Source organism: Chamaea fasciata, unplaced genomic scaffold, assembly GCF_029207755.1.
Source record: "Chamaea fasciata isolate MVZ Bird 193981 ecotype frontalis unplaced genomic scaffold, bChaFas1.0.hap1 SCAF_6, whole genome shotgun sequence".
Classification (NCBI taxonomy): Eukaryota; Metazoa; Chordata; class Aves; order Passeriformes; family Sylviidae; genus Chamaea; species Chamaea fasciata.
In genome coordinates this window covers 7831191-7845497 of record NW_027094091.1, presented here as the reverse complement: position 1 = coordinate 7845497, position 14307 = coordinate 7831191, and the positions used below count along the sequence as shown (strand labels likewise).

The window sequence follows — 14307 nt, the reverse complement described above, 5'->3', positions numbered from 1 at the left end:
CCCTACTTGCAGCTGGCACACCTCCTCCCGCAGAGGAGCATAGGGGGACGGCCTAGTGGGGCCATTAGCACCCCACACATCATCCTCATAATCATAGTGGGGTGGGTGCAGGTCCAGGGAGTCCTCCCCCTCACCATTCCCGATCGGGGCCCTCTTGCCTTTAATGGCAGCCACAATGCCCCTTGACACCCCCAGCTCTGCCTCCAGCTCCTGGATCTTGGCGTGGCACACCTTGTGATCGGGGCCAGTGCCCCGGTCCCGCTGGACATCCTGCAGGACCGCCCGCACCGCGCTCTGTGCATCGTGGGTCTCCCCAATCCACTTGCCAACCTCCTTCTTTAGCTCCTCCGTTTTCAGCTTCTCATAGCCCAGCTTACTTTCCAGCCGGGTAATCTCCACGGCGCTGCGCAGAGAGTCCCCGCACAAACCCTGCACCTCCGCCCGCAGGTTGTCCACCTGGACTTTGAGCTCCTCCTTGGCCTGCTCCAAGGTCTGCACATTCTCAAGAGCCTCCTTCAGCAACTTGGACAACTCCCTGCCTACCATCAGCAAACCCTGCAAAGCCGCTCGCTTCTTACACTTGTTAGTGGGTTTGGGCTTTTTGTTCTCCTCCGACCAGCTCTCCCACTGCTGGCACAGCTGCTGGTATGCATCTGGGCCCTGAAAAGACCCTGGTGACCAAATTGGGGGGAGACACTTCTGAAGCACAAACTGCTCCAGCTTCCAACTGCTAACGATGTCGCTCATCATAGTGAAGGGGATGAGATCTGAGACGGCTCCGTCTCAGGGCAGAACTACCATAACACACCAGCACTGACAACCCTTTCAACCCCTCCACAGAGCAAGGCTGCAACCCTGCAACCCTCCTCTCCAAAAAGACCCCAGGGGGGACACCGAGCCTGGGCACAAGGGAAGGGGAAGGTGGGAACCAGGAGGCCGCGGCCAAGCCGGCAGCTGCCGCGAGCCACCAGCTCCGAGGGAGGGAACGGGGAAGGGATACGGGAGCAGGTGAAGCAAAGGAGAGATGGAGTAGGACCCCAATAATGAGATCTCACCAATCCTCGGCTGAATATTCCGTCAGTCCAGGAGTTCCGGCAGTTCCAGGAGTTTGGAGATGGTCTCTGCAGAGGTCCAGCAGATCCGGCACCTTTAAGGTAAAGGTGGTCACGAAGTCTCAGCCGGGTGATTTTTATAGCCATGGCAGGTCGTTGTTTGGGGCTGATGACACCTGTGTTTACTTCCTTGGTGGCTTTTCCTCCTCCATGTGCTGCCTTCCCAAGGACACTTTCCTTGTCTTTCCTTATCCTCTTCAACACTGATTAGGGAAGCTGAGATCACACGGCAGCACCTGCACTGCCCCTTATCTGTTTGGGGAGGTCCAGGATTAGTCATGGTTCTCACTAAACTTCTGCTTGCAACAAATGTCCTGAAGAGGGAGAGCTGGAGCCTGTTCTCTGATCGTCCATCCTTCCAAATCCCCCCATGGCCCCCTCATTTACTGCAAACCCCATTAGCACCTGAGGTTTGTGAGATCACACAAGAAGCTCACACCTGACACCTGTAACAAACACAGTCCCACCAAACCACCTCCCAAGCACAGATCTATTTGCCAGGGAGGGATGAAATGACAGGAAAATTCACACAAGTCATCATTTAGATCCATTTTGGTATCTGGTCTTTAAAAGCAGCATTTTTCCATGCCGCAGCCCAGCTCATCATACACTGACGTGGACCTTGGGGTTACCCCATGAGATGTCAGGAGCCTCCACTGTGATATTGCATCAGCTGAATTGCAGCTGTAAATCTGCACCTGCAAAAGCAGATGGACCCCCCAACCTCACCATACAAACCACATCTTATCAGGGAGAAGTTTAGAAAATTTGACCCCCTTGTTCTGTGGTTTATTCCTGCTATTACGCTCAGAAAAGGGTACCAATCATCTCACTCTATGAAAATGCTATCATTTTCATTAGTGCTTTTACCTCTAATGAAATACTCCAGAAGCTAAACCCTCCACTAGAACAAAACCATTTTTAAAAAAAATTTAAAAGGAAAAAAATGTTCACGCATGGCTGTTGGAGTCCTGAGGAGTTTCAATCCTGCACCCCTTTACCCCCAGAGAAGCCCTTATTTCTACATATTGCAGTACTGGCTTGTGTTGGATGGGCCTGGAGGCTGAGCAGCCTTCCTTGACCCCCAAAATCAGTCCTTTTAGCCTCAAAAGCTCAGAGAGAATTAATTTTTCTCTGTTTTTATGGTAGCTATTTTCTCTAGCCTGGCATCTAGCTGCAATTAACCTCCTCTGCAGCATGGGAGATTAAGAGAGATGAAATCCTAGCCAGGTCGTGCTTCTTGGCTCTAAACCCTGTTCTTCTACACCAATGCTTTGCTCCAACCCCCCAAAACAAACACTTTATTGTAGGAAGTTCATAACAGGGGGAAAAGAAAGAGTAAAAAGTGCAGAAAAGCTGGTAAAAGCACCAGAAATTTATCTCAGTGTGGTGACGTGGGCAGGATGCAGGCTTGAAAAAAGAAGAGGGGCTGTTTCCTACTAGGATTGGTTCGCAGGGAGTTGGTTGGGCTGGGGACAGGGATGGTTGTCTTTAATTTCAGAAAAAGAATAAAATTCCCCTAGAAATTGTACAGCTACACAATACAAATACACCAAAGTTCAGCGATTCCCCCTATCATGGCCCAGCTGTGAGCCAAACAGTGGTGATTAGGAGCTGCTATTCCTCAGCAAGGTCACCAACAAATCTTGCTTGTGTGAACAGATAAGATCAACTTACACCCTTCTTTCCTCCCATTTTCTTCCCAGGACAGCAGCCCCAAACACGGTGGGGATGTCGTAAACAGCAGCTGTCTCCTGCACATTCACACAGTGCTTTGATTTTTGTCAGTGATACAACTGCCAGACAGAAGTATCACTCCTCCAAAATGTTTTCTTGTAGGAGCAACAGCCAGTCCTGAGAACAGCCTGGCCACTGGTAATCAGCACCACTGTGTGTAAACAGCAATTTTTAAAAAAAATTACATTTAATTTATATTCCAGTACACTACACTTGTACATGTCAGATATTCCTTTTGCTTTCTCTAAAGTTGCTATAATGTCCTAGGGAGTCATCCCAGTGTAACGTCCCCATATCCAAGGTTGTAATGATGGCAAAAGCAACCTCTGGGAAAAATTCTTGTCCTGACCAGGAAGCCAGAAGTTGCTCCAGGTGACAGCAGCACTGGGGATTATGGGCTCAGCTCACAGACTTCACCACAGGGATGAAGGGAAAATTCACTTGCAGTGGAATTTCTCATAACAAGCACTCCCTGCCTCCTCACCTCAAAAAAAAAGGAAGTGTTTCACCTCATTCTAGGGAGGGCTCAGTCTCAGCGTGGTGTGAAACAAAAGGGGACAGATTAGAAGAAGGTGAGGACAGCAGAGGCAAGTGTTGCTGCAACCCACGTGAAGGGCTCAGCTCTGAAAACAAGAGCTTAAAACCACTGAAATGAGTTTGAAAACACTGAAATTGCCTTCTCCTGCCAGAAAAGAGTTAAGGAGCAATTCAGCCCACCCTGAAGTTTAGCAGATGAGCTTTTTGTGGCAAGGGTTTTGCAGTTAGCAACCCGCTTTGAGCAGGAAAATAATTTAAACAGAAATGGGGAGAGGATGTGTTACAGCAGCATGGAAAAATCTGGTACAAAATGGACCAGAAGCTTACAGTGGACAAGATGCAATATTGTTTTTCCTATTCATCTGCCAGCTCAACCCTGGGGGAGGTTTCTCAGTGCCCCCATGTGAGATTCTCTTTTCATGGGAGATGCTGGGGCATTTTAAGGACCACAGGTATCTGCATGAGGGGGACATAAAAGAAAACCGAATCTCATTTGGCAACCAAGAGGGCAGCAAATAAATAAATAATTTCTATTTTTCCCCCAAACATGAAAATATTGAAGTCTGCTGACACCAGTTCATCTCCGTAATTTCACCTCGTGTGCTAGTCTTTGAATCCTAAACCCCAAGCACTTCAAATCTCTTCCTCACAGACATTTCAAAGTCATTCTGATATTTTATCATTTAAATATTTCTGCCTATGAGCCATATGCTGTCACAGCTACCAAAGCAGCACATGCTGTGAGGTGAGGAGCCCCAGCAGAATTTCCTCATTTTTGTGGTTTTTCAGCCACAAATTCGTTCGAGGTTTCTTGCTCTTGATTTCAAAGCTTTCTGTGATGCCTCATATCTTTGCTTTATGTTGGGTTGGTCTGGTGTTCAGCATTTTCCAGAGAAAAACATCTCCTACTATAAATTCTGCTGAAGAAAACAACCACGCAGATCAAATTGCACTTTTCCTTGTTTTGAATGCTTTTTTATTTCAACAGGGAAAAAACAGCCAAAATTCATGCTTTCCTGCTTTTCTCTTTATGGCCATGGTCCTACATTTGTAATTTTTTGATAGGATAGAAGTAGATTAAAAGAAGGAGGAATAACCAGGTGGTGAAATACGAAGAAATCATAATTAAAAATCAGTGAGTTTTCTTGTTTTTATTTTTCTAAGGGGGATTTAAGGGTACCCTGTGAAGTGCTGGAGAAGAGCATAGGACTGTTGCCCTGATGCACTCTTGGGTTTGGAGCTCGGCGCAGAAGAAGCTGCTGGGCTGAAGCTCCAGGTGCTGCTGTGGCAGAGGCTCTTTGGCAGCTGCTGGTGAGACATCTGTGCAGAGAGGGGCAAGGACTTCCTGAGGTGAAGCCAGCCCTGCCACCAAGAGGTGACAGTGAGTGGAAAGGGGAAGCTGGCACAAAACCCCTCCGTCACCAAGTCGGCCACCATGGTCCGGCCATGGCTCCATCTCTGCATCTGCCTCCAGATCCCAGGTAAGAGGGACACGTCTCTTAAGGGCTGAGGGCATCTAAAATCTTGCTGGAGCCTTTCCTCCACCACTCTCCAGAAGCTGGATGGTGGAAGATTAAATATACCATCACAGTATGGATCTACAGGATATTATTACCTATTTCAAATAACTTTGAATCATGCTATTATTAATAACATGCTTTAGGTTTTGGTCCGCCCTGAACTGGTCAGGAAGCGGGACCGGTTGGTTGCTGTGGGTCCCTTCCAACTGAAATAGTCTATTCTATTCTGTTCTATTCTATTCTACTCTGTTCTATTCTATATCCTACTCGTATTTCAATACATAATGGTATAGCCACCACAGAGTTTTTACTGCATCCTCAGCGGAGATGGACCATAGGAAGCTGCTAATAGCAGCTTCACTGCCTGTGTACCATGAGGATGATAAACATCCCATCAAATTTTCTAAATCATCCGACGACTGAGTATTTCCCAAGGGCCACAGCTGGAATTGGTGAGTTATAAAACCATCCTGCCTTACAGGTTCTGATATCCCATAGATCTGTGAGGTGAGGAACCACTGAGAAAACCTCAATAAATGAGAGTTTGCTTTGCCCATGAAAAAGGAAAAGGGGCCATTTTTAAGGTGCTGCAGGCTGGTCTGGCCAAGCACCGTGGTTCCCCATGGCTCCCCTGAATATACACTATGAAAGGGAACAGGGATATTTTGGGGTTGAAGGTATGACTGAGGATGAGTTTTCTGCTCCGTCTCCTCCCAACTCATTCCTGGCTTGACCCCTGGCACTGAGCTTAGATCTTCCAGAATCTCTTTTTATCTCTCCTGACTTATGTAACAGTGTCTCCAACGGGTCAAGGATAAGTTTGTCATGTTTCCTGTGCCCAGCAGAGACAGACCTCAGGGCACTCAAGAAGATGGCTGAAGCCCCTTCTGTGTCATGGCCGCACACATTTTTTTCACTAAAAAACCACACAGGTGTTTTCCAGGGCAAAATTTAGCAGAATTATGCTTTAAAACATTAAAATTACACATTTTAAAAATGAGGAGACATTAATGTTGTCACAGAGCCAGAGGATGTGGCAAAATGCTGCAGCTGCTGCGCAGCACTTGAATTTTGGCATTGCAATGTTCATTCCGCAGCACAGGCAGTGATGGGGTCACTGGTGTGGGGACAGAGGAAGGCTCTGGACCCCTGTCAGTCGCCAGAGCCCTCTTCTCTGCCTGTCCCATTGGGAACATGGGAGACTTCAGGACCTTGTGCCACATTAATGGCTTTAGGTTTTTTGGCTCATGCCAACCTATCCCCCCACTGCTGGCTTTGCAGGGCTGCATGAGACTGCAAAACCTGCTGCAAGTGATTTTGGGATTTTGAAATAAAAGGAACATTTTAACGCAAAAAAAAGACAAGAAACGTATTCCTGAGCTTTTTGCAGGGCTTTAAAACACGCCTGGGAAAGAGACGGAGGAAACAGGAGTATCCTTATCTTCAGAGGGCTGTTTTTCACTCGGTCTCAGAGTATCTGCAGCTTTGCAGGACTGTTTGCTGAACAGCAAGGATCACAAGTTACCTGTTATTCTTTCCACAAGGACACTTTCTTGCTCACACAGACACCCCTCACGTCTGCCTGAGACAATCAAGACTTAGATAATTTCCACAAAAGCTGCAAAGCCCAAACTAAAGCTTTGAACCCCACCGCTGCCCCTCACTCCCTCTCCTTCCCCATGTCTCAAAATGCCTTTGAAAAAATATTATTGCAATTTCAATAATTACAATAATATTTTAATAATGACAACAATAAATAATAATTACAATAATTTATTAATCATAAAATGTTATTAATATCAAATTGGCTCATTTTGAGTTGTTTGCATATTTTTTGGTCTTTTTCTGTCCCTGAGATGTTTATCAGTGTTGCGTCTGTTAGAAGAAAAACCTGGAAAACCACTTAAGAGGCACAAAAAATTTGTTGAAAAAGGGGTGAAATGTCTGAAAAATGAGAAAGGTAAGGAGGACAGGAGAGGGGCAGCCACAGGAGCGGGCAGGGTTGCTCTTCCCTGCACATACAGCCCCCGGGACACCCTCAAAATCGTCTCTCCATCCCTCTCCCTGCCATGAGTGTGAGCAGAGCCTCCTCCCTCCATGAGTGTGAACACAGCAAAGTCTGCCTGTATAATTTGGCTTGGCCAAAACAATAGGTGGGGAACCCAAAAAGGCCTCTGAGGGAATATGGGAGCATCCTGAAAAAAACTCTCCTGTTTTTCACTTGTGTGACCCCCCTCGTCTCTGTGTCTACATGATTTTTATTAAGCCCATAAAGAAAATCTGTTCTTTGCACAAAAGAAAAATAATGAAATTATAATAATAACTGTATATTTCTCTTTTTCCTTAGGTTTTTATACAACTCTAACCCAAACTCCACAGCATATTCTAGTCCAAACTAACAATAAAACCGAAATCCCCTGTGAGCTGAAGAAGGAGCAAACTGGGGTGTACTGGTACCGCTGGAGCCAGGAGAGACAACATTTCGAGTTCTTGGTATTTTCCAACACACTGGGCAAAGCCACTTACGGCACAAATGTGAGCCAGGACAGGTTTAGTGTCCATGAGGCGAGGTCCCAGAGCTCCTACAGCCTGCACATCAGCCACCTGCATCCCTCGGACAGCGGCACCTACTACTGCTCCGTCTCCCAGTCCTCCCAGCTCTTCCTGGGCAGTGGGACACAGCTCAGAGTGGGTAAGCAGCACCCTCGGGGTTCCAAAATGTGCCACCAGCAGGTTGTGATGAAGTGCCCTGGGAAAGGGGTGATTAGTTTTGGTAGATTCTTCCCGATTTTGAGTTGCAAGGTTGGGGTTCTGGGGTTTTTCTGAAGAGATGTGAGACCAGATAGAGCGGAAAATACAGAAAGTAGCTAAAATTTAGGTCAGCTTCATGTGATAGTCCTTTTGCCATCAGCAGTTGCTCTGCTGTGGGCATGCCTTGAGCACAGCATTGGTCCTAGTGCCTTAGGATTTCCATGGGAAGACCTGATATTGCCATGCCCTGTGTTTTTCTCGCTCCCTGCTGTACTTTGGATGAGAGGCTGGATGTGTGCCCTCCTCAGCTCATGGATCCTTCCATGCCATAATTCGTCCTTACCCTCATTCCAAGTGACAAGAGTAGCATCAAGGCCAGAGAGCATCACCCCCCATATCTCTGGGGTGGATCTGATGGCAGCTTTCAAGACGACCCTTCTCAAAAAATACTGAAATGGGATTTATTTGTCAAAGCTCACAACCCACTATCCCTGTGGAGATCCAAACAGAAATAACAGTTTTCTGCAGGTGTCATGGGAGGAGAGAGGCTTTACAGACATCTGGGTCATACAGAAGCTCTTTTCAGCCCATTTTCTTTTTTGACCACAGAGCAGTAGCTGATGCAGAAAAACTAATGTATTTCAAGTGGGATTCAGCCTCTATCTTTTGCAGACTTTCAGGGAGACAAATAACTTATTTAACAAAGATACAAGTAATTTATTTAACCGAAATGCCTCTACGGCTTCTGACTCTGAAGCAGATCGAGTGTCCCACTTTTTCTGGGGTATTTTTGCAAATATACTCTGTACCTTAAACTGGATGAGAAATCCCTTTTGGATTCTTGCAGGCTCAGAGAAAAGCTGGTTGAAGATAAAGGAGAATTGTTTTTTAACAGCTGGGCAACTATCTCTGTGCAAAGCACAAAAAACAGGCTTGAAGTGCTACTTGATCAAGGACACTAATTAAAAACTAAACAGCAGCAGGTGCTCAGGGAGGACTCAGGCTTTGCTGAATATTTTCTTTTTTTTCCTTTTAGTTCTCATGATAAAACAAATTGTTTTTAAGTTTCTTTTCCCTGAGTCTATTATAATGTAAGGGAGAAGTTGTCCAGATAAATCGCAGAGCCCTGATGTCTCATCTTTTCGTGTCAAAGAATGGTTTCTGTAGGAATTTGCATCCTGGATAGAAACAGAAAAAAAAAAAAAAAACAGCTTTCAATCACCTAAAATTTTGAATAAATATGGTTTGAGCAGTCAGACATGCAGCTATTTAATGAAATTACCGGCATATTTTCCTGGCCAACTTTATTCAGAAATAAATGCGTTCCACTGTAATTCAGATACACCATAATAAATCCTGCCCCCATTTTATCAGAAAAAATAAAAATTTGATCAAAGATTAGAGCAATGTGAATAAAGAAAAGATCCAGGGATCCCTTAAAACATTCCAGTGCTACCGAAATCTCCTGAAACCCATGATTTTGTGCAATGCTGCTGAGATTTGGCAGAAAATGTCACTCAGGCAAGCTTGGGAGTTTTCCCTGTGTTAGGCTTCTCCCCGTCTTTATGTGGTACATTGTTTTATTAACACTTTTAAAAGCTCTTGGTAAATTCTGTGACCCCCAGGAGGCTCAGGTCAAGCTCACCCCTCTGAGTGAGCCCAGCCCTTTGCAAGGGTCACTGGATGGGGCTTGTTCCAAGCTCCAAAATTTCCAGCCCCTCTTGCCTGCTGTTGGAGATCTCTGCTGTACTCAGTGCCACACTGATCATCCTCTTTTCTCCTTATCCCCTAGTTGATGCTTTGCCTCTGCCTCCAAAGACTACACAGACATCAGTGTCCAAAAAGTCGGTGCCGTGGATAACCAAAAGCAAAGCTGCCAGCAGGAGAGGTATGGCACTGTCTCAGGCCAGGCTGCCTGGGAAAAGGGGTTTGCTGAGCTCTCGGGGTCCTCAGGGCTCAGCTGGAGCTTGTCCTGGGGTGGGGGCCACCACCACAATGTCACCTGTAGGAGATAGACCCCCCCTGCTCTGGATGGAGCTGACTTCTGCCTGTAGAAGGGATCCCCTGGGATATCCACAGGTTCAGGGGCCAGGATGTATTTCAGTTTAGGTTATTGAGACCTCAAAGCGAAGTTCCCTGCAATGCCTTTGTTACTGTGAGGGGCACTGAGCACCAGAACAGGTTGCCTAGAGAGGTTGTGGAGTCTCCCTTGTCAAAAATATGCAAAAGCCATGTGGACACAATCCTGTGCCACGTACTCTGGGATGACTCTGCCTGAGCAGGGAGGTTGGACCAGGTGACCCACTGTGGTGTCTTTCAACTTCACCCATTCTGTGATTCTGTGATTCTATAGTGCATCCTTCAAAGGATACCCCAGAGTGACGGTCACATCCTGCACCACTCCTCTGAGGACCTGCCTTGCTTTTCGCCCTTCCCCGCCCCACACCCCATCTCCCAAAGCTGCTGGGGCAGGGTGGTGGCAGGTGCTGAGTCCTCTCCTCTCTCCAGGTCCCTGCAGTCCCCTGGTCTGGATCCCACTGGCCGCTGGTGTCCTGCTCCTGCTGCTGGGCCTGGTCCCCACTGCCCACCGCCTCTACCGTGAGTATCCTGGAGCACCCTGAGGGGTGCCAGGCTCTGGGACAGCCCAGGAGCAGGATGGTGAGCTGGGAGGGCGTCCTGGGACTGACAGACACTGTCTCTCCCCAGGTCTGCGGCGGAGGCTGTGGCTTCGCATCCACAGGCAGTAAATCCCAGTAAATCCCACTGGCCTCGGACAGGCTGGGAGAAGCCATGGAGCCTCCCCTGCATGAGGCTGAGCACGGCCTGGACATGACCCTGGAAGGACCTGGCAGGGACAGACGTGGGCTTGTACCACAAAACAGACGTTTCTTTCCTGCAACAGACCATGACTTCAACATTTTCCTTGGCACAACAGCTGGCAAAAGGACCAGGCTGGATTCTGCAGTATCCTGAACACTTCTCAAAGGACACTGAGGGGGGCAAATACCACAGCTGGCTCTGCACAGGGGAAAAGGGGCTGGTGTACCAAAGGGATTCAGATGGGCTGGTAAGCTGTGAGCTCCTTGGGTCTCCTCTGTGTTGATCTGTAGGACAGCACAAAGGGACTTTTTCTGTTCCTGTTAATACTTGTGGATAAAAATTCGGTAAAAAACTCTTTGAGAGCAACCAGCAGGGATGGGGCAGAGGCAACTTGTAAAGACCCTGTGCAGGTTTATTCAATACCAAAAGTGAATGTATCACTCAGTTATTTTGTTCTGCAGGCTGGTGTCCTTTGGTCCTGGTCTGTGAGGGACACGGTTGTCTGGCAAGCAAGGAACCATGGCCTCCAACCAAGAAAGAGTTAAAGCAGAGCAAAAACTCCAGGGGTGAGCAGATCTGGGAGGGTGTCTTCTCCCATGGGACACTGCAAACAGCCAGGAGTGGGAGAGGAAAACCAGACAAAGCCATGCACACAAGGCCAAACGCTTGGCACAGCCTGAAGGTCAACACCACCTCTGAGAGAAAACAGAGGGGCCCCGGGGGCTGGCCCTGAGCCCAGCATCACAGCATGGCCAGTAGGAACTGGCCTGAGTGATGCCTGGGTGTGCTGAGCCCCAAGTGACACCTGTGTCCTGAATCCTGTGTGACATCCCTGCATGCTGAGCCCTGAACGATGCCCACGTGTGCTGAGCCTTGAGTGATGCCAGAAGCAGGCAAGGTTTCCCCAGGGGTGGTAACAAGGCTCAGCTGCTGCCCGGGGTGCCAAGGCAGAGCTGGGGCTGGAAATTTGGCATCCTGCTGAGCACAGGCAGCAAGCACTCGCTCTCAGATGCGCCCCCAGCCCCACATCTGCTCACACGCAGGCACCAGCACTGTGTCAGCTACAGTGAGGGCAAGGGGAGGGTGGTCCAGAGTCCCCAGGGTTGGGGCTAACACAATCTTGGGATGAGCTCGTGGGTGTAAAGCACCACCAGCATCACAGTGGCAGAGCAGCATCACTGGCCTTCCCCTCCCTCCCCTCCCGGCTGCAGTGTGCTGCTGTTTTCCACTTTAATACTGATTTTTCTGTAGAGCTTGGTCTCAAGCCCAGCTGTTGGTGCTTCCCCTAAATGATGCAGTGGATAAAGCTGGCAGTGGATCATGCTGAGCCAGCTTTCCCAGGCTGGGACACTCACCCAAGCTCTCAGGCCACCCAGCTGATGACTGTGGGGACACTGGCTTGAGACCCCATCCCACCACAGGTGCAGCAGGGAGGAGACTCTGAGCACCTCTGATTTCCATCCATCACAATTTATCCTCTGTGAGAGCTCAGATTAACTGAAACCATCATTTTCCTACTCTGCAAGTAGTGAGCAGAGCTTTGCCCCAAAAGCAGATGGTTTTTATGCTATGTACATTTTTCAGGACAGCTGTAAGAAAACCCCTTTGAAACTTCTCATGGGCAAAGGTTTATTCTTTAAAAAACAGGGGCTTTCCCTCTTTCTGCAGCTGCTTTTGAAATCCCAGCTCCCTTTCTCACACTTGAGGTGTCTTGACCTAATGTCCACACCTTGTTCAGCTCTCCCACCTCCCAGCCAGCACAGGAGATGACCTCCCATGGCCAAGCAGCCAGGGCTGGGGCTGGGCAGCAAACACAGACTGCACAGCTCAACCCTCCTCTCCCACAGGAAGGTGAGCAGCCTCAGAGATAACCCTGCCCAGCCCACTCCTCTTCCTTCTTCTCTACACTCAGGACATCCTCACAGTGTCTGACCTTCACTGAGACCCCTCCCCAGGAAAGCACCACCTTGTCTTGATTGACTTCAGTCACTTGGTTCCCAACTACAATAACACGAGCACAAAGGATAGGGATTTACCCCCTCGGCTCTCTGCTCACCCACAGCAAAGAATTTGCTCAATGTCCGAATTCCCCAATTAGTCTTTGCTTTTCCTTTGTATTTGGAAAAAACAAATTTAAAAAAAAAAAAAAAAAAAAAAAAAAAACCCAAGCAAAACCAAAACCCACACAGACTCTACATCACCTGTATGCAGTGAAAAGAGGAGAGGACAGAGGCAGCCAAAGATGTTGTCTGGCCTGTTGAAACACAGGTTTGCGCAGTTTACCAGTAGAAATCATAAAAAAAATAATAGTAATTTCTATAATTATTAATACAGTGTTTTAGACAGTAAAACTGGGAGAGATTTTAGCAGCAGATTTTACAATTGTGTGCTGATGGATAAAAATAGATTCCCATTTCATAGACTTCCCCCCCCCCCCAGAGCATGAATAAGTGCAAAACAGAAACACTAATGAAAAGAGGCTGAGAAAATAATCCCAGTTCCCTGATATCTGCAAATTCTTTTCTGAGAGCACAGTGATGGTGCCAGCCAAAGGTCGGGGATGCCATGTTCTGCCGTGGCATGGGGTTTCCAACTTGAAAATTAATGGGAAAATGTTTCTGTGCATCTCTGCTAATAGCATGATCCCTGGATCCAAGGAGAGAGAGATACAGGTGACAGCATTGTCCATCACAGTGTCGCTCCTGCCACCATGTCCTGGCACATGAGGGTCCCTAATTTATTCCTTGATTCCTTGCAATGATGGATCAACCTTCTCCTGTCTCCCACTATCACCATCCTTCCTGCAGCAAGGAACAGCCATACCTAGAAGGAAAAATAACAGGATTTTATATATATAGCCCAAATGCCTTGCTTCAAATGTAAATAAACTATTTCCTCTTAAATGACAGAAGGAGACACCACAAAATTTGGACTAAGACAAAAGGACAAGGAGGGTTTTGCTGATGTATGGTTCATGAACAAAACCTCACCTATGTTGTGCTCATCTCCACAAATCATTGGGAAAGGAATTGTAAAAGAGATAAAAAATTACATGGTGCAATAGTCTGATTTTTATTACTATTATTTCTTTTATATTTTATAGTACTTCTATATCTATTTGACATAGAACATGTTATAGAACATATTCTATATAGAATATATTGACTATATACAAAGAATATATAGAATACATAATCTATATTATAAAAATATAATCCAGTTATTCTCTCAATGAACAGTGCAGATCTTGAAAGCATTAAAATATTCAAAGGATGTAGATACAGAGCAGAAACAGGTACTTCAGGCATTGCAGAAAATAGCCTTCATGGTTTTGTTAAAATTCTATAAATGCATTTTTTTTAAAATGCCAGTCTTTAGCCAGTATCTCAGCTGTTATTCTAGTATTGGAAGTGCTCAGTTTTTCTTTATTGTTTTAAGCTGCTCAGTCATGTTTATGTGGATGGTCTGTGTTTTTATGAAACAAAAACGTAAAACAAATCAGGTGCAGTTGGAAACATTCAACTGAAAGAAAATTACTGACATGAGAGTAAAGTTATCTCTGAGTTTAAAGCTTCTACTGTATAAAAAATAATTTTTCAATCATAAACTGCTGAGTAAAGCACAAAAACAGAGAAAGGCTGAACATCTCTATTAAATTATTCAAATTGAAATCTGTGCAAAGAGAAAGGAGATACATTATCCATGGATGTTGTTTAAATTCCTTCAGATTTATCCTCATCCAGAACAACTTCGTGCACTGTAGCTGTTTATTAAATATCTTGTCCTGGCAGGAGAAATGGATTCACAGCAGGAGTTCTAAGCATTCAGGT

General features: G+C 46.6%; 1 protein-coding gene across 2 annotated transcripts; it reads left to right on the top strand.

Moving 5' to 3' along the window:
- Positions 1–4717: 4717 nt before the first annotated feature.
- Positions 4718–13380, top strand: CD8B (CD8 subunit beta). 2 transcript variants are annotated; one of them, XM_066185370.1, is made up of 5 exons: positions 4718–4867; positions 7254–7598; positions 9450–9545; positions 10166–10255; positions 10364–13380. In XM_066185370.1, the coding sequence occupies exons 1-5, from the start codon at positions 4822–4824 to the stop codon at positions 10402–10404; spliced, it is 618 nt and encodes a 205-aa protein (XP_066041467.1). In that variant the 5' UTR covers positions 4718–4821; the 3' UTR covers positions 10405–13380. The 2 variants fall into 2 exon arrangements, with proteins under 2 accessions (XP_066041467.1, XP_066041466.1); XM_066185369.1 differs by lacking the exon at positions 4718–4867 and adding an exon at positions 5210–5358.
- Positions 13381–14307: the final 927 nt, after the last annotated feature.

Excerpts from the sequence above, each read along its gene's own strand:
- CD8B (XM_066185369.1), top strand. The coding sequence starts at position 5,280 with ATGAGGATGATAAACATCCCATCAAATTTTCTAAATCATCCGACGACT. Across the intron at positions 5,359-7,253 it reads AAGGGCCACAGCTGGAATTG|GTTTTTATACAACTCTAACC; the intron begins GTGAGTTATAAA and ends CTTTTTCCTTAG. Across the intron at positions 10,256-10,363 it reads CACTGCCCACCGCCTCTACC|GTCTGCGGCGGAGGCTGTGG; the intron begins GTGAGTATCCTG and ends GTCTCTCCCCAG.